At 52.0% G+C, this 22,412-nt stretch overlaps 1 protein-coding gene across 21 annotated transcripts in view; it reads left to right on the top strand.

The window, feature by feature from the left end:
- Window positions 1-22,412, top strand: part of Ptprs (protein tyrosine phosphatase receptor type S) — a 77,709-nt gene that overhangs the window by 25,848 nt on the left and 29,449 nt on the right. For 11 of the 21 annotated variants that reach the window (XM_045134660.1, XM_004654979.2, XM_045134675.1 and 8 more), the window contains 6 exons: window positions 1,606-1,751; window positions 2,088-2,229; window positions 4,803-4,991; window positions 10,203-10,313; window positions 11,985-11,996; window positions 20,425-20,694. In XM_045134660.1, coding sequence (XP_044990595.1) covers window positions 1,606-1,751; window positions 2,088-2,229; window positions 4,803-4,991; window positions 10,203-10,313; window positions 11,985-11,996; window positions 20,425-20,694 — 870 coding nt within the window. The remainder of the gene's footprint in view (window positions 1-1,605; window positions 1,752-2,087; window positions 2,230-4,802; window positions 4,992-10,202; window positions 10,314-11,984; window positions 11,997-20,424; window positions 20,695-22,412) is intronic. The other 10 variants (XM_045134676.1, XM_004654981.2, XM_004654980.2 and 7 more) reach the window with 1 other exon arrangement.

The following is a 22,412-nucleotide window of genomic DNA, read 5'->3' as shown; positions in this document are numbered from 1 at the left end:
CTTATACAATGGGGGTCAGCTACATTTTCTTTTTTATTTATTTGTTTGCAAGTAAATAGATACACGCGTGTGCACATGCACAATATGAATGGACATGTCGGGGCCCCCAGCTGCTGCAAATGAATTTCAGACACACGCACCACTGTGTGTGTCTGGCTTTACGTGGGTACTGGGGAATCACACCCTGGTCATTGGGTTTTGCAGCACCTTTACTGCAGAGACAACCTTGCCAGCTATTTGGTTTTTCTTTTGTAAAATATATATTTTTTTTATTTATTTGAGAGAGAGAGAGAGGAGAGCGAATGGGCGCGCTAGGGCCTCCAGCCACTGCAAACGAACTCCAGATGCATGTGCCCCCTTGTGCATCTGGCTTACATGGGTCCTGGAGAGTGGAACTGGAATCCTTTGGCTTTGCAGGCAAATGCCTTAACTGCTAAGCCATCTCTCCAGCCCCCTTTCTCTCTTTTTTAATGTTTATTTGAGAGAGATGGAAAGAGCAGAAATGAAGGAGGGAGGGAAGGAAAAGAATAAAGAAAGAGGGTGGGAGCAATCAGAGCACAGACAGGCATATCACCATGAACAGGGCCTTCCCCAAGGGAGGCAAGGTTGATGACCCACTGAGGAAGGGACTGCTTTGAGGGGTGCCTAGGAGCAGGCAGGGCCTGTGGGTACCAGACCTGGAACCTGAAGGCCTCTTGAGATGCTCTATACTTCGGAACAATGGAAACTTTCCAGAAGTTTCTGGGAGAACCCATGAGGCCCATGTACCCACTCTAGCCACTTGTAGCTTCTCCTGAAAGTGCAGATACCCAGTGTTGTTCTCCATAACTAATCTTTACTTAGCTTTTTGGCTGGGTATAGTGGTGCTCTCATTTAATCTCAGCACTTGAGAAGCAAGGTGGGAAGATTGCTGTGAGTTCAAGGCCAGCCTGGGCTACAGTGAAACCCTCTCTCAAAAGAAACACAAAGCATGTATCCCCTTTTGTTGGTCAATTCCAAGGAGTGGAGGGACTTTGTAAGTCGTGTTTAGCCTTGACTGTGGGGCCTGCCCCAGAAAGTGTCTGCATTTATCAACTGTGTTGTAGCAAGGCTGTGGGTGGGACTCTTGTATCCCTGAGGGTGACGGGGTGACCACAGAAACAATCCAAAGGAAGTCAGGGGGACAGTTCTTCCTGGTCACCTAGCCTTTTCCAGGTACAGATGATAGAGGCCCAGAAGGCACCAGAGTAGGTGCCCTGGAATCAGCACTTTGGGGAGGAGAGCACAGGCAGTCATGGGGGGTGGTGTCAGATGAGGTTGTTGGCCCCAACAGATGCCCAGGTGTGCTTCTTCAGGACCGTGCCTCAGTTTTCCCAGTGTTTCCTTTCTGAGCCCAACTCCAACTCTGACCACTCTCCAGGGCTCTGGGTTTGAATGCTGCCTTGAGCCATATTTTGTGGTCACATTCTGCCACAGTTCCTGTGGTGGCTTTCCCACTTGTCCCATTAGGAGAGTCAACCAGACCTTCTTTTCCTGGGCACATCAGGGTTAACTGGTCATCCCCTGTGAAGAAAGCGTTTCCCAAAGGGATCCCCTAGAGCCTCCCTCTTCTTGCTGAACCCCCAGAGCCACCCAGGTTTATCAAGGAACCCAAGGACCAGATAGGAGTGTCGGGGGGTGTGGCCTCCTTCGTGTGCCAGGCCACGGGTGACCCCAAGCCACGGGTGACCTGGAACAAGAAGGGCAAGAAGGTCAACTCTCAGCGCTTTGAGGTGAGTTGGGCAGGGTGGCCTCAACTGAAAACCACCCTCTTGCAGATGGGGCCACCTCTGAAGTCAGAGCAGCTCCCACCCCATCTCTGCCTGTCTTGTGCTCCCGAGCTCCCCACGGACTCCTTCGGTCTGCTGCCCCTGAGTCCACACACACGCACGCATGCACATACATGTACATATGTGTTCTATGTCCTGCACTGCCACCCAAACTTGTCACAGGTCATTATATCGCCTGTCGCCACCTACATGTTCGTAACCCCTTTGCTTGTACGGGCCCCCAGCTTGGCTTTGTCCCAGGATCCCAGTCTCACCCTGTCCTTGCTCCTTCCCACCAAGACCATCGAGTTTGACGAGAGCTCGGGGGCTGTGCTGAGGATCCAGCCACTGCGGACGCCCCGCGATGAGAATGTGTATGAGTGTGTGGCCCAGAACTCAGCCGGGGAGATCACCGTGCACGCCAAGCTCACTGTCCTCCGAGGTACTGGGCTCCCGGGACTGTCTCCATGAGTGTGGTCCAGAACCCTCCTGCTGTGGCTGGCTGGCTGGCTTTCTTTCTCTCTTTCCTTCTTTCTTTCCTTCTTTCTTTCTTTCTTTCTTTCTTTCTTTCTTTCTTTCTTTCTTTCTTTCTTTCTTTCTCTTTCTGTCTCTTTCTCTTTTTCTCCTTCTTTCCTCTCTTCTTTCCTTCTTCCATCCTTCCTTCTTTTCTTTCTTTCTTAACCAAGGTAGGTTCTTGCTCTAGCCCCAGGCTGACCTGGAATTCACACTATATTCTCAGGCTGGCCTTAAACTCAAAGCAGTCCTCCTACCTCAGCCTTCTGAGTACTGGGACTAAAGGCATGCACCACCATGCCTGGCTAATGCTTGGAAATTCTTAATCACTTCCTGACAAGGGTCTCTACAGTGACAGCCAGCCATGCTGCCTCGTGGTGGGACAGCAAAGCTGGGAGGCCTCAGCCCCTCCTCTCCCTGAGATATTTTTTGCTGTGACCTTTCGCGGGCACAGAAAAGCAGCCAACTGCCTGTGGTTCTGTGCCAGCCCCACTGTCAGTACTCCAGAGCTGAGAGGCCACTGCAAGTCCATACACACTAATCTAAGGAGAACACCCCCAGCTACTTCCAGCCTCTTTGCCTCCTCTCTTTGTTCCTGGATTGTTGAGGTCCCAGGATGTCCTTGCCTCCCCCACCCCAGGTCCCTTAGCCAAGCCTCCTGCCTCATCTCGGCTGCCGTAGCTCCTCCTACCACCCGTGCCCCTTCACCCCCATCTGATGACATGCATACCTCCTGTGCTGCTTGAATTAAATGCTCTGGGCCATGACTGGCATTGTTTCTGAACCTCCCCATGGCTCCTCACACTTAAATGTGGACATACCCCATCACATCCTGTACACTCGCCTGAGCCTTAGTTTCCCCTCTTAAGCACATGGTCAGCATCTAGGACTTGGAGCTTAGGCTGTATTCCTTTTATATAGAGCCGCACCGGGCATCACAAAAACCTTGTGGCCCTGCTGCGGTAATAGAGTTGATTCCAGCCCCTGCACACTTTGGTCCTTGCTTTGCCTCATCCCCCTGCTGCATGCCTCCCAGGACGGTGGTGTCTCAGTCCCCAGCCACCACCTTGTCACATGTGATGTCCTTTCTGGTCATTTCAGTCATTTCTTTCAGATGCCAGAAGTGGCACCAGCTTTACCTGGAAATGCCACACTTCTGCCACCACACACTAGACAGCAAATATTTTCAGTCCCGCAAGCCACATGTTCCCCATCACAAAAATTGATCTCTATCCTAGCAAAAAACCCGTCCCAGAGACAAGGAAACCAGTGTCAACAACTGTACCAATAAAACTTGATTAACAAAACCAGACAGGAGGCTGGAGATTGCAGCCCTTGGTTTACACCATCTTTCTCTTTGAACTTGGTCAGTGGATTTTGTTCCCTCTTAGGTCCTGTGACCCCTGCTGGCTTCTGTGTCCCATCTATAGTGACATGGGTCCCTCTTGGTGATTTGTAGATTCCCAGCCTTCTGCCATTGCTCCTAGCACTTCAGAACCTGCTCTATGACCCTCCTTAGTCCCCATCCCTGGGAACCACCAGTCACCCAACCCAGGACTTGGGGGTGTTTTCCCTGGCCCATCCATGTTGCACTGACATGCCGCCAGTTGCCCACAAGTTCGTGTGCATCTCAGTTCTTCTAGCGCGGTGACGAGTCAGCTCACGTTCGTGTGAGCTCACTGAGGGGCTCAGTGCAGGCCACGCTGAGTGCCACAGAGCCAGAAATAGACAACAGAAATGCGCGTTCCCACAGCTCTAGGAGGTGGGAAAGTCTGAAGTCAAGGTAAGGGTGGGTCCTCAGTGACATTAGTTTTGGAAGCCCAGGCTGGCCTCGAACTCATGGTCCTCCTACCTCAGCTCCCTGGCTCTGGGATCTCAGTCCAGGGCCATGACTTCTAACCATGTGGTTTGCTTGCTGGGCCCTGTACCAGGTCCAGGGACCCTGTGGTGACATTGGGTTCTGGAAGGATCTAGAGCAAGAAGCTAATTTCAGAGGACATTGGGATAATGAAGGGGAGGCAGAAATGGGGAAAGGATACCAGAGAGAGACTTGGTGGCTTTCAGTAGGGACCATGGAAGGGTGGTGGCTATACTTGCTGACTGTGACCTGATGACCCATGGACAGGTCACCCCTCGAGATGTTGAGGGCCCTGTGTAGCCTTTACCCACTCAGAGCCACCCAGTAACACCTGTTGTCCCATGACCCCCGGGGAAGCTGGGTTGTCTTCAGTTGAAAACCTCAGTATAGCCTGTGGCCCTCCACTGCCTACAACGGGCATGAGCACCCAGGAGAGTTTGTTTTGAGGGAGAAATGGAGAGCTGTGAAGGACGGGTGGTAGGAGAGAGTTCTCATGTGTCCCTACCATAATAGAGAAGCAGTGGGAAGAAGGGGCCTCAGGACTGAGGTCACCTGGGCCGGCTGGTCCCTGAGCCCCAGCTGTAGGGAGTTCCCTGCCATAATCAGATCACTGTCCTGTTTATCCTCCATCTCCACCCCTGCAGAGGACCAGCTGCCCCCTGGCTTCCCCAATATCGACATGGGCCCACAACTGAAGGTGGTGGAGCGCACGAGGACAGCCACAATGCTCTGTGCCGCCAGTGGAAACCCTGACCCTGAGATCACTTGGTTTAAGGACTTCCTGCCCGTGGATCCCAGTGCCAGCAATGGGCGGATCAAACAGCTGCGGTCAGGTGGGCATGCATGGCCACAGAGGGTAGGAGAGGGAGGGGAGCCTTGAGACCTGGCCAGGATCAGTTGGTGCGTGGGCACAGCCACAATCAAACCAAGAAAGACCGTTCCCAAAGCCACCTGTTAGTGGCATAAGTGGGTTCACACATGTAGGAGACGTAGGGAGCTATGGAGGATGGTAGGAGGAAAGTTCTTCAGCGTCTGACTATGACGGACAGAGATGGGTAAGAGGACAAAGGGCTGTAGCTGACCACAGTGGCAGGGTGGCTCCAAGACTCGACAGTAAGCCAAGGTGATGGGGGTCAGGGGGAGTGGGAAGGGGGGCCACCTTCAGAGGGGGTATATGAGGCATGGGTAGTTGAACCAATGGAACCATAGCAGACAGGAGGGAGAGGTCTTCATGGGCTCAGACAGGTAGGAGTGTGGGAAGCTGGGCTTAGGTAGTGGCATGCAGGCTTGTCCAATGCCAAAGCTCAGATGTGACAAAGCTGACAGGCTACCAACAGGTGGCCTGTAGGGAGAGAGTGTCCCCTCCTGGTCCTGAAGCAGCAGAACCACAACCGTGGTGTCGTGGTGTCAAGCCATTTGTCCTAGCCTGAGCTAGGCTGGGTGCCCTTGGGTTGGAGCCACGCCTTGGCCACGGGGATAGATGGTTCACGGTGCTTGTCAACATAGGCTCCATGTGGCCCATCAGTGAGCTTGTGTGTCTGTCCATCTGTCCGTTTGGGACATCATGTGTGTGCTGTGTTCCTTGTCCATGTGAGTGTGTTCAGGCTTCCTGTGGGCCAGGCCCTCAGCTACGTGTGTGTCCTCATCACTCGCCTTCTTGCACTCCACATGCACACAGCTCCATCCACCCTTCTGGAGACATGTGCATCGGGAGCTGCATGCGATTGTGTCTCAGTACTCTGCATAGACAGTCATTGTGTGTGACTATGTCCAGATGTAGTTTCCTGGCCCACATCTCACCTAGAATAACCCCCCCCCATCTCCTGCATATACTTTTGTGCCTTCTTTCCATTAAGGTCTGCCTCCAAAGCTGCTGGCCTGCCTGGGGCAAGGCCTTCCCTTGCCCCTTGCTGCCACTGAGGGGCCGTCCACTCTCTCCTGCAATCCTCCCCAGCCAAGTACCAACCCCTGGAGTGGCTCTGCAGCCAGGCCCAGAGCTCGGCTGGACAGATGGCCACACTCCGGGCCCTTGCCTTCACCAGGCGCCTCTGTGATCTTCGCCTGTGGTACAGAGCCAGGCACACACTGAGTGCTAAGCCAACAAGCACTCTGTGGCCCATCCCCACCCGTGGTCATCCACCTCTGTTTCCTGCCCCGTGAGCCCCCAGCATTCAAAGTCACCGCCATTAACTGCACTGTTTTCTGTTCTTGTTTCCCTGTGTTAACGTTCAGAAACCTTTGGTAAGTTTGACTTCTTTTCTGTGTCAACAACTAACGCCCCTTCCCCCACACTAACAGCCACCATGACAGTAACAGACCCAGTCTGTGTGGCATGTGTACTAACTGCTCTCCTACTGGACCACCCGCTACCACCAGTCCTCCCCAGCCACGCACCATGCACGGCAGACAGGCGCACCCGAAGGAGACAAGGGTAAAAAGACCCTGACACCATAGTGAGGGACCTCAAACCACAGGCTTCACACTGTCTGAGCCCCTCCCCCTGACATCATAGTGAAGGACCTCAGACCACGGGCTTCACACTGTCTGAGCCCTTCCCCCTGGCATCATAGTGAGGGACCTCAGACCACAGGCTTCACACTGTCTGAGCCCTTCCCCCTGACATCATAGTGAGGGACCTCAGACCACAGGCTTCACACTGTCTGAGCCCTTCCCCCTGGCATCATAGTGAGGGACTTCAGACCACGGGCTTCACACTACCAGAGTCCCTCCCCCTGACATCATAGGGCCCTCAGACCATGGGCTTCATACAGCCTGAGGGCTTAACGGCACAGTTGGGCCACACCCTCGTGGGATGAATGCTCTGAACCTAGTTGCTGGCCTAATTATTACGATGTGAGAATGTTTGGTACAGGAACTCCCTGCTCGCTTCTGCTCCTCAGAGTGGCTGTGGCTCGGTGGTGAGCACTCATCCAGCAGTGCAAGTACTTGGCTTCCATCCCCAGTATAATAAAACAAGAGAGATGGACATGTTGCCCTCTGCCCCACATGGTGGCTGTGTTGATGCAGCTGTATTGGGAAACCTGGTTCTTCAGCCCTAGCTTCTACATTATCATCCAAGCATAGCTATATTGTCTCCATCAGGGGTACCCGCAGGTTCCCACAACCTCAGATCTGGAGTGTTACACCTCTCAACAGACTTCCCCAGGTTCTACGCTATGACAGCAGGCAGAGGCTTTCAAATAACTGACCTTAGCTATAAAGAGAAATGGAAGCCAAAGAAGGTTCAGGTGTAAGAGCCCCAGCCCAGGAAGCTCAAAAGCTAGAACCAACCCCTCCCCCCCCACCACCATGTCATGATGCTATGTCAAAAACCCCTCAACTTCCTTTGGCCTTAGACTACCCACCCACACAATGGGCCTTGGCTAGCATCTCCACTCTGGTCTTGGGGTTGTCTTGTCCCTCAGCCAGTAACAAACCATCAGCTGCAGTCATGGGCCAGACTGACAGTCTGCCTTTTTCCCTCTTTTCCTTCGGGTGTTATGGAGGCTGCAGGGCCTCCCTGTCCTTAACTCCTCCCTGTTCCTCTTCCTCAGCCTGTTGGTGACCCTTTTGCCTCCTCAATGCCCAAGTGCTAACCTGCCTTGTCTCCACTGCAGTTGCTAACAAGATTCCTGGGACCCCATTGCTCCCTGCCTCTCCCCATCCAGATTTCACAATGACATACGAGAGGAGGTCATGAACCCCTCAGTGCAGATCTGCCCACAGAGCCAAATGGCCCCGCTAGCATCCTGGAGCTTCCCCCTCTTCCAGGAAACCCTCATGCCTGGCGGACTTGCAGAACCCTAGCCCCATCCTTTGGAGGCCTGGCTGTCTTCCTTAGCCAGGCCAACAAGGTTCCAAGCCCCAGGCTGGATCATAGTCTGGCCCGGCCTCCCTGGCCCCCTCAGTCCCACCTATGACATTCACGTCTCTCTCTGCTTCCCTTACAGAAAGTACCCCGATCCGAGGTAAGACCCAACTGCCACTCACGCTCTCCCAACACCTCCTAGGCTCCATGGGGCCACTTTCCAGCGTGTCATATGTCTCCTTGTCACCTTGCCCAGTGTCCATCTGGTCTCTGTCTCTGTGGCTGGGGCCAAATGTGGCCATGCACAGCTCCAGCTGTGGGAAATGGGTACTCCTTCCCACATGTGCCTGGGGTGTCCATGCACATCATGCCGTCAGCATGCCCATGCAATAAGATGTGGGCTTCAGTCTGATAGGACAGAGGCAGGCGTTCTCAAAAGCCAGGTCTGGCTGACTTAGAGAAAGACTAGAATTCTAGGCCCAGTATCCAAGCTGCTGTGTGACCTAACGACTGCTTTCTGGGCCTGCTCAGTGCATGCTCATTCTTTGTTGTCTTTGAGGACGCACGTGTACACCGCGAGCCACATGCTTGTCTTGAGCACTGTGGGAGCTTAGTGCCTCATCTCTCCAGGCTTGGGATTCAAACACATCTGGCTCCATTGTGAAAACAATTCCTTCCAAGTTGTACCTGGCTTCAAAGCCCTGGGAAGCTTGGCCTTGTTTTCACATGTAGATACCAACAGTCACGTATGTGATTCCAGATAATTCTCCCTCCCTTTTTAAATTTTTTTTTTATTTCATTTATTTAGTTTTGGTTCTTCAAGGCAGGGTCTCGCTGTAGCTCAGGCTGACCAGGAACTCACCATGTGATCTCAGGGTGGCCTTGAATTCTCTGCAATCCTTCTACTTCTGCCTCCCAAGTGCTGGGATTAAAGGCATACACCACCATGCCTGGCTCTTATTTCTGATTTTTATAATCTTTTATTTTTTTTTATTTGTTTGTGAGAGAGATAGAGGCAGAGAGAGAGAGAGGGCACTCATGGGTGCACCAGGGCTTCCAGCCACTGCAAACATACTCCAGATGCATGTGCCACCTTGTTCATCTGGTTTACCTGGGTACTGGGGAATTGAACCTAGGTCCTTATGTTTCACAGGCAGACACCTTAACCACTAAGCCATCTCTCCAGTCCTTATTGTTAAGTTTTGATGTAGTTTTTCTTTTGTTGGTTTTTATGAGACAGAGTCTCACTGTATGGCCCATGCTGGCTTTGAAATCCTGTGTCCATCCTGTATAGCCCATGCTGGCATTGAAATCCTGTGTCCATCCTGTATAGCCCATGCTGGCCTTGAAATCCTGTGTCAATCCTCCATGTGCTGGAATGACAGGCCCATGCCATCGTGTCCAGCTACCAGGACAGTAATGCCACTTGAGGAAGTTCTGGTGACCCTTGAGAACCTCAGATCTAGGCCCAGTTCTCATGAAGGTGTTAGGGCTACTGATGCTTCAGGAAGTTCCAGGCACAGGCCATGTTGGCTTGTTTGTGTTTTCGTTTTGTGTTTTTGAGGCCTGCCTCACTCTAGCCCAGGCTGACCTGGAATTAACGGTAAGAGACGCAGGGTTTGATTCTGTATCCACCATTTTTAACCTTGGCTGTGATGGAGCTTAAGCACTCCTAACCCTTCAGATGCCTTTGCAGAAGCACAGCCTTGTTTCCATTGGCTTCCAGGCACTTATTTCTGTGCCCATTGCCAACAGGAAGGTGCCAGCTCCTGAGTTTGCCCTAAGTCTACATGGCTTTTTCAGTCACTGTTTTGTGAGTCACCGTCAGAGGCTGTGGCCATCACCTCAACTTTTCCTATGTTTCCAGGGAGAGTCAGCACTTTTTCAGGTAGCCACATTACATGCGCCCTTGCACACAGTATCCCCACAGGTAGTCACAGTATACACACTCGTGCACACTCTACCCTCAGCTTTGTCCTTGAACTTGGCTCTGTGGCCTGGTAACCTGCTTCTTGTACAATGTCAGGGGGGGCCGCTTTTCAGGGATCTGGTCAGCATGGAGTGAATGGGTAATAGGGTCTACAAGCCAGGGAGGCTTCAAGGATCAAGTATCTGAGCTGACCTATAGCAAACCCAGCCAGAACAGAGCGCAGGCCAAGCCAGGCAGCCGGGCTATTCTCCAGACCCTTCTAGGACATGGCTCTCAATGGCCAAGTTGTCTGCCCTCTTCCCACAGGGGCCCTGCAGATTGAGAGCAGCGAAGAGACGGATCAGGGCAAGTACGAGTGTGTGGCCACCAACAACGCCGGCGTGCGCTACTCCTCACCCGCCAACCTCTACGTGCGAGGTAGGGAACGCCGCCATGGTCAGAGGCAGGGACCCATCCTGCCCTATCCCCCTCCCTCCTCGGGCTCACAGCCTCCGGGCTCCCCCTTCCCCCACAGACCTGAGCAGGAAGGACCCGAACCCATTCACAGAGGGATGTAGGGATAAGGAATGTCCTTCTCCAGACCTCACTTTTCTTGTCTGTAAAATGGGGGCAGCTGGAATCTTTCCCAAACCCATGCACTTCTGTGGATGCCCTGTGGGCTGTGGGACTTAAGGAACACAGTGGTGGAGGGGTAGGAGGGAGTGGGGCAGGGTCGGGGGGTCAGTCTTGGGCCTACAGGGCCGGGGGAGCCTGTAGGCCGCTGCCCACCCCGCCCACCCGCTCCCCACCTGAGTTGCTTTTGTGGTGTACTGTGCCTCCCTGTCGCGTGCTGGCTTTGCTTCTCTGACCTGCTTTACTACCCGCCCCGTCCATCCCCTCCAGCTAGGATTTGGGATTGGGTGTTCAAGCTGCCCCTTCCTGCCCACTGCCCCAGAACCAGCCTGGTGTTCGCTCAAGAAAGGACATGCTCAGGCTGATGGGAGGTCAGGGCCATGGCTCCCTGTTGCTTTGAGGCTCCAAGCTGAGGCAGACATGCCACCCAGTGTGTGGGAACCTTGTTGTGGGTCTTGGGATCCATGACCAACTTTCATTCAGTTGTGGTCAGAGACCTGGGGTCCATGGCTGCCAACTCCCCTTACCTCCGCCCCAAGGACGCTGTCTGCTGGGGGTTCTTGGTGTCCCCAGGTGTGCTGGGACACCCACTTCCTCCTCTTCCATCTCCCGTCTTCCATGGTTGTTTCCCATCAGGCTCACTGCAGAAACTGCCCTGCCCCTGCCCAGTGTATTGATTGACTCGGTCACTTCTTCCCTAGCCTCAGTTTCCCCCATGCAATGCACTGAGCCCTCATCCCTCTCGACCAGGGAAGCCAGCTGGCTGCCCCTTACCTTGGCCCCTGCCCTTCCTTTGTCCCACCAGCTGCACTTTCCCATGGTCCCCGAGGTTTTGAATCTCGGTTCTGAGGAGGAGGCCGTGTGGAGGGAGGCGGGATGGGGGTTGGGAACTGGGGGGCGTGGTCGACTGCCGCGGCACTGTGGTGAGTTAAAGTGTGTCTAGGACTCCGACAACCGTTTCTCATCTAACCTGCTTGTTTCTTTGCCAACACTGGGATTGGTGGGGGGCATTGAACATTGGTAGGGCTCAAAAGAATGGACGGGTGGGGTGGGCTAGGGAGGGGCCATTAGTGAGGGCACAAGAAGGGAGGGGAACCTTCCATGGCTGTGGCTCCTGGATCTGGGTCCCCAGACCAAGCCCCCTTCTTTCTGGGGGCAGGTATGGGGCAGATCTTGCCTCCACATCTTTGCCTAACTCTCAGACACTCCAGAATTTCGTCTGGAGACTTGAGAAGGGTGAATGTAGCTCTCTGTCTGTCCAGGGCGGAGTGGAGGAGAGGGCAAGAAGGAAGGTTTATACTGTTCTTTTTTGTTTGCTTTTTTAATTTCAATTTATTTTTTTGGTTTGAAGAAAAAGAGAAAGCAGACTATTGCAGCTGTTGGCCTTGGGAAGTCCTCTTTTACTCTCTGTGTCTCCCCTATTTTTTCTCTTCTTCCCATGTCATTGTACGCATCAAACCCCTTTACATCCCTCAGAGCTTCGAGAAGGTTGGTGTGGCTTTTTCTTTTTTACTTTCTTTACCCACATTTTTACATTCTGAGAAAACAGTTGACGACACACACACACAAAATGCACACATGCAGACACATGCAGACACACACAGAAAAAAAGCAAAAGGTAAAACAAATACGTGTAATAAGCTCAAAGCAAACAGAACAAACCAGAAACACAAAGTGAGAGCAAAACCCAGAAAGACACAAAACCTGAGCGGCGCCAGCCCGGCCTTGGCCGGCTGCGCACGTGCCATGCTTGCATTGTGGTCGCCTCTGCATCCTTGGTGATGTTGTTGCTGAGTTCTTTGCACTCCTCGTCGTCATGGTAACGGGCCTGATGCATGCTGGGAGAATGTAAAAAGATTTCTCTGCATGCTTCTCTTGTCAGTTTGGTGAATCCCCAACGCCTTCTGTTGGAGTGTGTTTTGTTTTGTTTTTGTTTTTGTTTGTTTGTCTTCTGTTTCTTGTTTAGTTTTCTATTTTTTTATTCTTTTAAGTTTCGTTTTGGGGGGAAATCATTGGTTCTCTCTCCTCCCCTCTCCCTTGCACACCTCTCCCCCAAAGCGACACTTTGGTCCTGTGGTTTCTGTGCTGTGGCTTTGGTTTTTGGCTGAGTGTCCTGTGGTTGTTCCCCACGCGCATTGTGAGTTACAAGCCAGTGTTCCTGTCCCAAAGATCATCCGGGAGGGTGGAAAGGGTCCCACAGTTGGGATGCTGGGCCCAAAAGTGACCACTTAGGTGCAAGGCTGGACAGATTGGATGGGGAGCTCAGAGCCTGGATGGAGTGTCGGGCGAGCAACTAGCTTCCTTCACCTCCTGCAGGCCTAACTTGCTCAGAGCCAGCACAAGGGCATTCTGTCTTTCTTGTGCCTCAGCATAATGCCCAAATAACCCATCCCCCCCAAAAAAAAAAACCACCATAAAACGTATGTATTTGAGGTGTAGCTGGAGGGTCTTGTGTCCAGATGCTGCTGGTCAGTTTAAGGAATATGGCACACACTTGGCACACAGTGCTCAGAATGAAAGCTGCTGTGATGGCTCTGTGTGTGCCGGCTGGACACAAATCCAGGAACTACCCATCAAAAACGGTGTGGCGTGATATGTTGGAAGAAAGACTTGGCCAGCAGTCTGGCTGGACCCCTAGACCTCCACCTCCCAGGCAGGGTTGGCTGCTTCTGTCTCTTCGCAGGCTCTGGGTCCAGTCACAGGCGTCTGTTGTCCATCTACCCTGCATGGTCACTTTCTGAGTTGCCTAAGCATCAGAGCTGTGGGATTTTGGAAAAGTAAAAAACCCAGGGGAGTCTTGGGCATAGCCTCTCCCCCCACTCTCTCTCTCCTGACTCTCCCTCTGCCTGTTCTCACCCCTTTTCTCTAAGCTTTCTCTCTCACCCTCTCAGCTCTCTCTCTGTGTCTCTCACACACCCCTACCTTCTGATCCCTTCCCAAGACAAAGTAAGTTCTCACGACTCTCCTGCCAATTCCAAACAAAACATTAACCTGCAAAATAATTCCCAGTGCTGCCAAGCATGGTGGCACACACCTTTAATCCCAGCACTCGGGAGGTAGAGGTAGTAGGATCATCGTGAGTTCAAGGCCACCTGAGACTACATAGTTCCATGTCAGCTTGGGCTAGTGTGAAACCCTATCTTGAAAAACCAAAATCAAAAAAAAAAAAAGTCCCAGTGGAGGCTTCTATGCACCCATCGCTCCCTCATGCCTCTACTTAGTACTTGAGGCAGAGGCCACCCTGTTCGGGTTCACCTCTCTTCCTTCCCCTCACCCCTCATCTGCCTTCTCTAACTTTCCAGTTATTAAACCCAAAGCTAAGAGGGTACCAGGTCTTCAGATGCAATAAGAAAGAGCCTGCTTTTCTGGTGTCCTTAGTAAGGCTGCCAGCCTGAGCCCCATAGAAACCCCAGAAGTGAGAGAAGATGGCATCCTAGCCCCTCCTCCACAGCTAGGTGCCGATGTTGCACATCTGAGGAACAGTGAGCCTGCACAGGCTGTGTCTTGTAGCAGACTTGAACCCTAGTTCTCTGTGACCCTGGTTGTCCCCTTTCCTGAGCTGAACCATAAGGACCCTAAGGATGCTGGTGCCCATCAGGTACCTCACCTTGTGGGACCCCCAGGTGCCGGTAGGAAAGCTGAAAGATAAGTGTGAGGTCAAGGCACTCGGGGCCACTCACTTCCCTCTGTGCTACTCTGCTCTAGGCTGGGGGTGAGGCTCAGTGGTGAGTGCTTGCCTAGCGTGCACTGCCCCCACCAGAGCCAGAAAGGCGCACAAAGAACTACCTCTGCAGATGTGACTCAGTTGCTCAGATGTTGTTTGTGTTTTTCACTAGTGTTTTCTGAGCCTCTCTCACCACCTCAATTCCTCCTAGCTCCTCCCCTGTCCTCAGGAGATGGACAGGGCAGTCCAGGAATTTTTCCAAAAACCTCAGCCCCTGCTCCTCTCACATTCCCCTGACTCTGAGACCCACGGGGTGGAAGCCAACACTGTGGCCATTTTTAAATCCGCACCTCCGCCCTCAGAAGTCTCCTGGGGAGATAGTGCGGAGGGAGGAGGAAGGCTTTTGATTAGGTGGGAGCATTCAGATGACTCCTCCTGGACTGCCCACTTCTATCAAAACCCTTCAAGGTGTGTGTTAAGGCAAAGACCAGGGCTTTCCAATTAAGCAATAGTATTATTGAACTGAACCCAGTTAAATGGCATTCCCCTCCCCCCCCAGCCAGAGCACCAGGAACCACTTCGTACCTACGAAGGAACTCAGGATAGTATCACAGTTTAAAGAACGGGGCTCAGTCAACACTGACGTCTATTAATGTCTGCTGTCAGTCAGCAAGGTTGAGTTGGGCTCTGTTGCCATGTCTTCAGAGCCCTGTGACTTGTCCCCAGGCCTTTGCACATCATTTGCGGACAGTCTTAAATCTCTGGTATCTGTACCCTAGGGTGGATGACTTCCAGATGGCCATCCCCTTTCAGCTCCTGTGTTCCCAAATGCAAGTAGACACAGGTGTGGGATCTTGGATGCCTTTCACTTCTATATACCCCAGAACACTTCTGTGGGGTCTTAGCCAGCTCTCCAATTCTTGCTGCTGTGCCCCTGCCCTCAAGGCCCCCAACTGGACCCTGGGGGGTGATCTGAGGTCACACCCAGCCCCTTTCATCACCTTCCTGTGGGGGAGAAGGTCTCCAGGGTGGGGCAGAGGGACCAGTCCCCAGGAACACTGAGCTCTGAGCACCTCGCCTGCTGCCTGCCTCTGCATTGCTATTTCCTCCGTGGGGCGGGGGTCATGGGGGGACATTAGATTACACCTTGTCCTTTGGAAGAGCCAGTCTCCTGCAGCCACAGCAGAGAAGTAATGGTGGTCAGCCAATTGGCAAAAACGTGGGAAGGAATTGGACTGGGGAGACAGGGTAACACTATACCCCAAACCTTATCCACTAATTAAAAAAATGTGATTCAACAGAATGCCAACAATTTGCCAAGGCCATTGGTCAAGCTGTGGGCTGGGGTCCAGGTCCCTCTGGGCCTTGCAGTACAGTCTTTGTGGCCAAAAGAGCTGGTGGTGGGAGAGGGAGGCAGGCTGGATGGGTCTCCAGGATGCTGGGGATGGGGGGAGAGGGAAGGTGACTAAAGTCAGCCAAGGGGATGGTACCCACCACACCTGAGTCACAGGCTGGAGTTCGAGGAGGGGACACAAAACAGGCTTTAAACTTGGGCTTCTGCCCCTCCCTTCCCCGACAGGTGTAATCTAAGCTTAACTAACCCCCACCCTGAAGGCTGCAGAACTTCTTGGCATCTCCCTTCCCTCCCTCCCTCCCTCCTCATCCGCATTTCCATTTTGGAGTTCAGAGAAGCATCCGTGATTTTCTCTCACCCCAAAATGCCCGGCAGAACCCCCACCCACCCTTGGAGCTGCGGCTTGCTGACTCGTTGAGACGTGACACTCTCAGACCCCTACCTACGCTTCAGCCAGACCACCTCACTTTTGAGTTTCCTGCCCCACTCACCCCTTCCTCTCTGCCCCCTCCCTTGAACCCCACTTGTGAGTTTTTTAGTTTCTGCCTCTTCCTGCCTGGGGGAGGGGTTTTCTCCGGGTTGCCTTGACAGCTTTAGAGTTTTTTTTCTATGTGAATCGGGGTTTGAAGCGATTATCCCTTCCCAACCTACCGCCACCCCACCCCCACCCCACTACCCACTCCTCCCAACCCCCACACCCACATGGGTCCCTCTCCCACTGGGACCCCCTCCCTGGCTACTCGGTGACGAGAAGAGCTGGGGACCAGAGCCAGCTGGAGCGTGCCGAGGACCAAGGCTGGTGTTGCCTTTTATAACCCGCCTGGACCCTCCTTTCAGGTCGGTAATTGGGGGCAAGGGTCCTGCGGGGCCCGCCTGTCCCGTGGGCTCTGTGCCCACCTTAACATGCACCTCAAGCTTGCAGCCACGGGGTGGAAAATGAGGTGGGTGGGTGACCGCCCCAAACCAGGCAGAACACAGTGTCAGCCGTCCACTCCTGTCAGAGGCCTTCACCCACACAGAGGGGGTCAGGGCCACCTTGTTCCAGGGCTCCATTCTCTGCTAACTTGGGACATTCTAGCGCTCTTCCAATAGCTTAGCCTAAAAATAAATGAGGTAGGCAGGGAGGCGAGTGGTCAGTGTTTTTTAGGTGTCCCAGAATCCATTGCAGTTGATTGACATGTCCATTCAGCTAGAGACAGCTGTCCTTTAACTTAACAACAGTCTGGCTATCTCACTGTTAGCAGCTAGGCACTTAACTGATAGCCCATAGCCATTTAATTGATAATGGGATTGCCGTTGGCCATTTAATTGATAGTGGCTAATCATCTAACTGATAGTGATGGCCATTTAACTGATGGTGGCTGGCCATATCAGGGACAGTGAACATTAAAATGATTGCTCTTGTAGTCGTCATTCTCTGGCATTCACAAGCCTAGATCAAATTTTGCATAGTCATGATGTGTTTGTCTGGTCTGAACTCCTAAAAACTAGAATTTCTTCCCAGGTGATGCCCTTAAGAAGATAAATTGAACTCAAATCACATGTAACCAGGGTCTCTTGAATAAGGTGTTGGTCCTTCAGAAGAGAGAAATTGGCCTGTATTTAATTTTTAGATCTCAGAATTAGATCGTCCTTTTGAGACTATAGGATATGAGCCTTTCACTGATAGCTTCTGGGTGCGCTCATGAAGCTGCTGTGCATTACTCAGCCAGTGCCATGATTCAGCTGATGCGGACGTGACAGTGCTTTTATCCCCTTTTGTGCCTCGATGGGTAAGGACCCAAATTTGAAAGAGCCCAGATACCCAGAAAGGGAAGCCCAGCTGTCTGTCATTCTTGCTGCTCAGTGTGGTGAGAAGGCTCATGTTCATGAGGGAGGGCCAGACAGGTCTGGCACAAAGCTCTGGCCACGCCACATGCTTGTTAGCTTTGCCACCTCTGCCCCTCCCTGTTGTCCTCTGCTAACTGGGCTTAAGGACATCTGCCTCAGAATTGAGGGGAGGGAATATTCCAGGTCTTCTGAGAAGCAGTTCACTGGTGGGCTCACCGAGGTGTGGTGCTCATATCTGTCATCCCAGCACTGGAGAGGCTGAGGAAGGAGCTAGAGTGAGACCCTTACTCTCCCCAAAATTAATGAATGTTAATGAATTAAAAGTAGAGATCAAGTGGCTTGTGAGCCTGGGACAGTAATATTGCCAGCCCATGCTTGGGCTGAGCACCCCTATACTCCTTGGGTTCTGTCTGGGTGGATGCTTGTCCCCCGCAGGTTGCCAAATTTCTTCTTCTGCCTAGGGGACAGGCTGAAGGAGGGTGGGTGGGACATTAAGACCTCTGGCTCACTTGCTCTGAAGAAGAGGCAGATGTCTTTGAGAAGCAGGGGCTCCATAGAGATGAGCTTCCAGGGGCTGATTTACCCCCACAGCTTCTCTGTGGAGCTGTCATCACAGTGGCCTCCATTCCCCAGCCAAGGTGTTTGGGTGCTGGGTGGGGAGGCCAGATGCTGTGTTCTGCTCGGGAGGGGGCCTGGGACCTCCCTGGGGAAGCCACAGCCCTCCTCTGTTCAGACCCCGATTTTCAGCACCACACTCATTCCATGTTAGTTTCCCACCTCCACCACCTTCTTGCTTTTGGGTTTTGTGTTTCATTTCAAAGGGGAATTTTGATTTTATTTGAATTTTTTTTTTTTGCTTCCTTTTTTAATTTACTGCCTTTTCCCCCTCCTGGTTTTGGTTTGGATGTCAATGCCGTTTTCTGTCCTGGATTAATTAGCCTCTCCTCGCTCACTCCCCATTGTCTTGTTTCCATGACAACACAGCCTCAGCATCTCCCACCCAAGCCTCACTATGGATGCTGGTGGCACGACCCCATCACCACCCCCTGCTCTCCACCCTCCACCTGGCCAGAGCTGCCCCCTCCCAGCTCCCTTCCCTGCCTTGCCTTGCCCTGCCCTGCCCTGCCCTTCCCCTGACCCCCCAGTCTGTCTGCATGACCCCATCTGTTCCGTCCCTCAAGTGATGCCTCAATCCCTACATCCCGTGTCCACCATGACTGGACTTTTCGTGGGGCTTCGTTTTCTGAAGGGGTTCAGCTTCCAGACAGTTATTCCCACCCTTGTTGCACAACTCCCCCACATCCTCTCTGCCTCCCACCTGGGTTTAGGGACCAGGGCTTGGGGATACCCAGCTAAAAGCCAGACTGGAAAGGAACAGGTTAAGCTGGCTTCTCTCCTTCCCTGAGACCCCTTCCTCAGCAGATTAGACTTTTTATAGCAACACCCTTATCCAAGACCGCACCCCTAGAACAGTCAAGGCAGTAGTGACCATGCCTTTTCCTTGTTGGGACATTTAGGTGAGCCCAGCTTCCAGTCCTCCATCTCACCGTGAAACTAGTCTTTCCCCCTCCAGAGCCTTGGGCCAGCCCTGTGGCTTCTTTAGGCCAGCTCCTGAACCGCTAAACCACCTCTTCAGCCCCAGCCTGTGATTTCGTTATGCCTTGAGAGATCCAAGGCACCGTGCCTCTCTGGGTAGAGGTGTGTCCTAGGTTAGGCTAGTCTGTCCCGTTACAATGTCCCCGTCAGGGCAGATGTGTCTTTCTCCAGTGTCCACACCTTGTTTCCACCCACCCTGCCCTGGAACTTATCTGACTTCTGAAAATGGAGCCCCCGAAATGCATCCTGCCGCCTTGCCAGTCCACGAGGTCCCGGCAGAAGGCTGCATCCACCTGCCCCGCTAAGGAACGCACAGAACGTGACCCTCCCTTCCCGCGATGTTCCAGCCTGTCCGCTCCTCTACTATTATTACTTATTAATTATTATTTAACGTCCTATTTACGATTCTGCCAGGGCTGTGATGTGACAATGTGTAATGTCACATTGTCACATCTGCTAGAATAATATGCAGCACTGAAGTGGGCCCCTCCCCCTCCTTTCTGTCTGTCACCTGCCCCCCAATCTCCTCCTTTCTGTCTTTGTCACCTGCCCCGCCCCTCCTTTTCTCTTTCTGTCCCTTCATCTATGCCCTTTCAGTTGTCACGTGAGTCTTCTGAAGTCCACGCTCCCATCATGTCCCCTCTTCTGTCCTCCCTCAGTCCCAACTCTCTACCTTTCCCTCTCTCCCTCCCTCTCTCTTCTCTCTTCTCTCACTTTCTCTCTCAGCCTTTTTTGCATGGTGTTTGTGACTCTGAGGGCTGCATCTTCCGATGGGAACTTGTCAAACCTGACAGAAGCTTTTAGAAGGGTTTCTATACCCCAAACCACAAAAATTTCATTAGAGTTTCTCATCTTTTCCTTGGGGAAGTGGGTGGAGGGAGTTGAGCTCCCAACTACTACACCTCTCAGGCTTTTATGTCCCTCATGCTTTTATGTCCCTTACGCTCTTCCCTGGCCCCATCCCTGGAGGAAGGCAAGTTGGGCCCTCCTGTGAGTGCCCTGCACCTCACAGGTGTCCTCATCCCTCACCTTCCAGTGCTCTCCCCAGTGGCTGCCTCACTCAGGAGCCCATGGGGCCTGTGCACTGGAGCCACATCTGTCCACAAGGATGAGAAACTCTTGATAAATTTTTGTGTGCGTTGTGCTGTGGCCACCTCCGGCCATGAAGCCCTGGTGCTGAGACAGTGCTCCGTGTCTCTCCTCTATATCCATAGAGCTCTATATATTGTTTGTGAGCTACCTTCCTTTCAAGTTTCGTTTCTTTGTGTTGGAGTTTGGTTTTTTAATTTTTTTGTTCTGTTTTCATTTGGGGGGAAATAAAAGAATTGGGGAAAGTAATAGCCCTGTTTATATTTAAATTATTTTCTACCCCTTTTTTCTTTTTTTCTTTCTTTCCTGCTGTTCTTGCTTTTCTCCTCCATCCCGTCCCCACCTTCCTACCCTCCCGCCACGGCCGCCACCCACCCCCCCAGTCCGCCGTGTGGCCCCACGCTTCTCCATCCTGCCCATGAGCCATGAAATCATGCCAGGCGGGAATGTGAACATCACTTGCGTGGCTGTGGGCTCACCTATGCCCTATGTGAAGTGGATGCAGGGGGCTGAGGACCTGACTCCTGAGGACGACATGCCCGTGGGTAGGAATGTTCTAGAACTCACGGACGTCAAGGACTCAGCCAACTACACTTGTGTGGCCATGTCCAGCCTGGGCGTCATTGAAGCTGTAGCTCAGATCACGGTGAAATGTAAGTGGGTCCACGGGGGGAGAGGGGCAAGGGGTCCCCTGACCCTGTGTACTGGTGAGGGGCAGAAGTGGGAGATTGGGACAACAGAAAGCAGCCTATGCAGAGAGAGTAGGTTAAGACCTGTAGACTCCTGTCTGGAACGGAGATGTCAGCAGATGTGAAGCAGGGAAATCACTCAGCCTCTGCCACTGACAAATAAGGTTTTATTTTGTTTTTTAGTCTATATCATATCCCTGCCTTTTTTTTCCCCTTGAGCATTAAATAAAATCTTTTTTCTTAACTTTTTGGACAGTGTTTACATTACAGATAAATATTTATACACACACACATACATACACACACACACACACATATATACATATACACATACATACATACACATTATTTTGTTTGTTTGTTTTTCAAGGTAGGGTCTCCCTGTAGCTAAAGCTGACCTGGAATTCACTCTGTAGTCTCAGGGTAGCCTCGAATTTACTGTGATTCTCCTACCTCTGCCTCCCAAGTGCTGGGATTAAAGGGGTGTGCCATCACACCTGGCTTACATAATATATTTTGATCATAATCACCTCCCAGTATTTTCTTTTGTCCCCTCCACTAAGTCCTAGCTTTATAAGTCTCTCTTCTATTACTTATTTTAAAGCATTTTATTATTTATTTATTTGACAGAGAGAGAGGGAAAGAAAGAATGGGCACACCAGGGCCTCTAGCCACTGCAACAAACTCCAGACATGTGTGCCTCTTGCACATCTGGCTAACCTAGGTCCTAGGGAATCGAACCTCAGTGCTTTGGCTTTGTAGACAAACACCTTAACTGCTAAGCCATTCCTCCAGCCCTATTTATTTGTTTTTGAGGTAGGGTCTCACTCTAATCTAGGCTGACCTGGAATTCACTATGTGGCCTTGAACTCTGCCTCGCAAGTGCTGGAACTAAAGGTGTGCACCACCATGCCCAGCTCCCCCTTCTATTTTGATTTTTTTTTTTTTTTTTTTTTTTTTTTTGGTCTTCCTCCACCATCTGTGGCAGAATGTGGACAGGTCTATTATTGTGCAGGCCTTGTGCAGATAATGCCACTATGAGATCCTGAAAGCCATGTCCTCTTTATGCCCAGAAGACCATGTTGTGCAGCACTCCTCCCCTTCCATTGGCTTCTATGTGCTTTCTGCTTCCTCTTCCATAGTGGCCCGAGCCTTTGAGGGCATGACAGAGATGTCTCACTAAGGGCTGGAGAGATGGCTCAGTGGAAAGGGCACTTGCTTGCAAAGCTTGACAACCTAGTTAAGATTACCCAGCACTCATGTAAAGCCAAAGAACAAAATGGTGCATGCTTCTGGAGTTCATTTACAGAGGCAGGAGGCCCTGGTGCAAGCTCTATCTCTTTTTCTCTCTCTCTCTCTCAAATAAATATATAAATAATAAAATGTTAAAAAAAGAATAAAGACAAAACAGATATCTCAGTGCAGACATTTCTTCTCAGCACTTTGGTGAGTTTGTCTCCTCCCATCTAGAGAGCAGTTTCTCCCACTGGAAGTGAGAGCAGCATTGTGAACTTGAACATAAGTGTTGAGAGGGCAGCTTAATGCATGTAACACATCTGTTTAGCCAAATGACAGTAGTAGCTCCCTCAGGACCTAAGACCTTTCCAGCCACAGACTTGACTAGGTTTTTAGTAACTGGAACAAATTCCCTCCCATGGAACGGGCTCAGATCCAAACAGAGA

This window comes from Jaculus jaculus, chromosome 15 (genome assembly GCF_020740685.1).
Source record: "Jaculus jaculus isolate mJacJac1 chromosome 15, mJacJac1.mat.Y.cur, whole genome shotgun sequence".
NCBI lineage: Eukaryota > Metazoa > Chordata > Mammalia > Rodentia > Dipodidae > Jaculus > Jaculus jaculus.
This window is presented reverse-complemented; position numbering and strand designations above follow the sequence as displayed.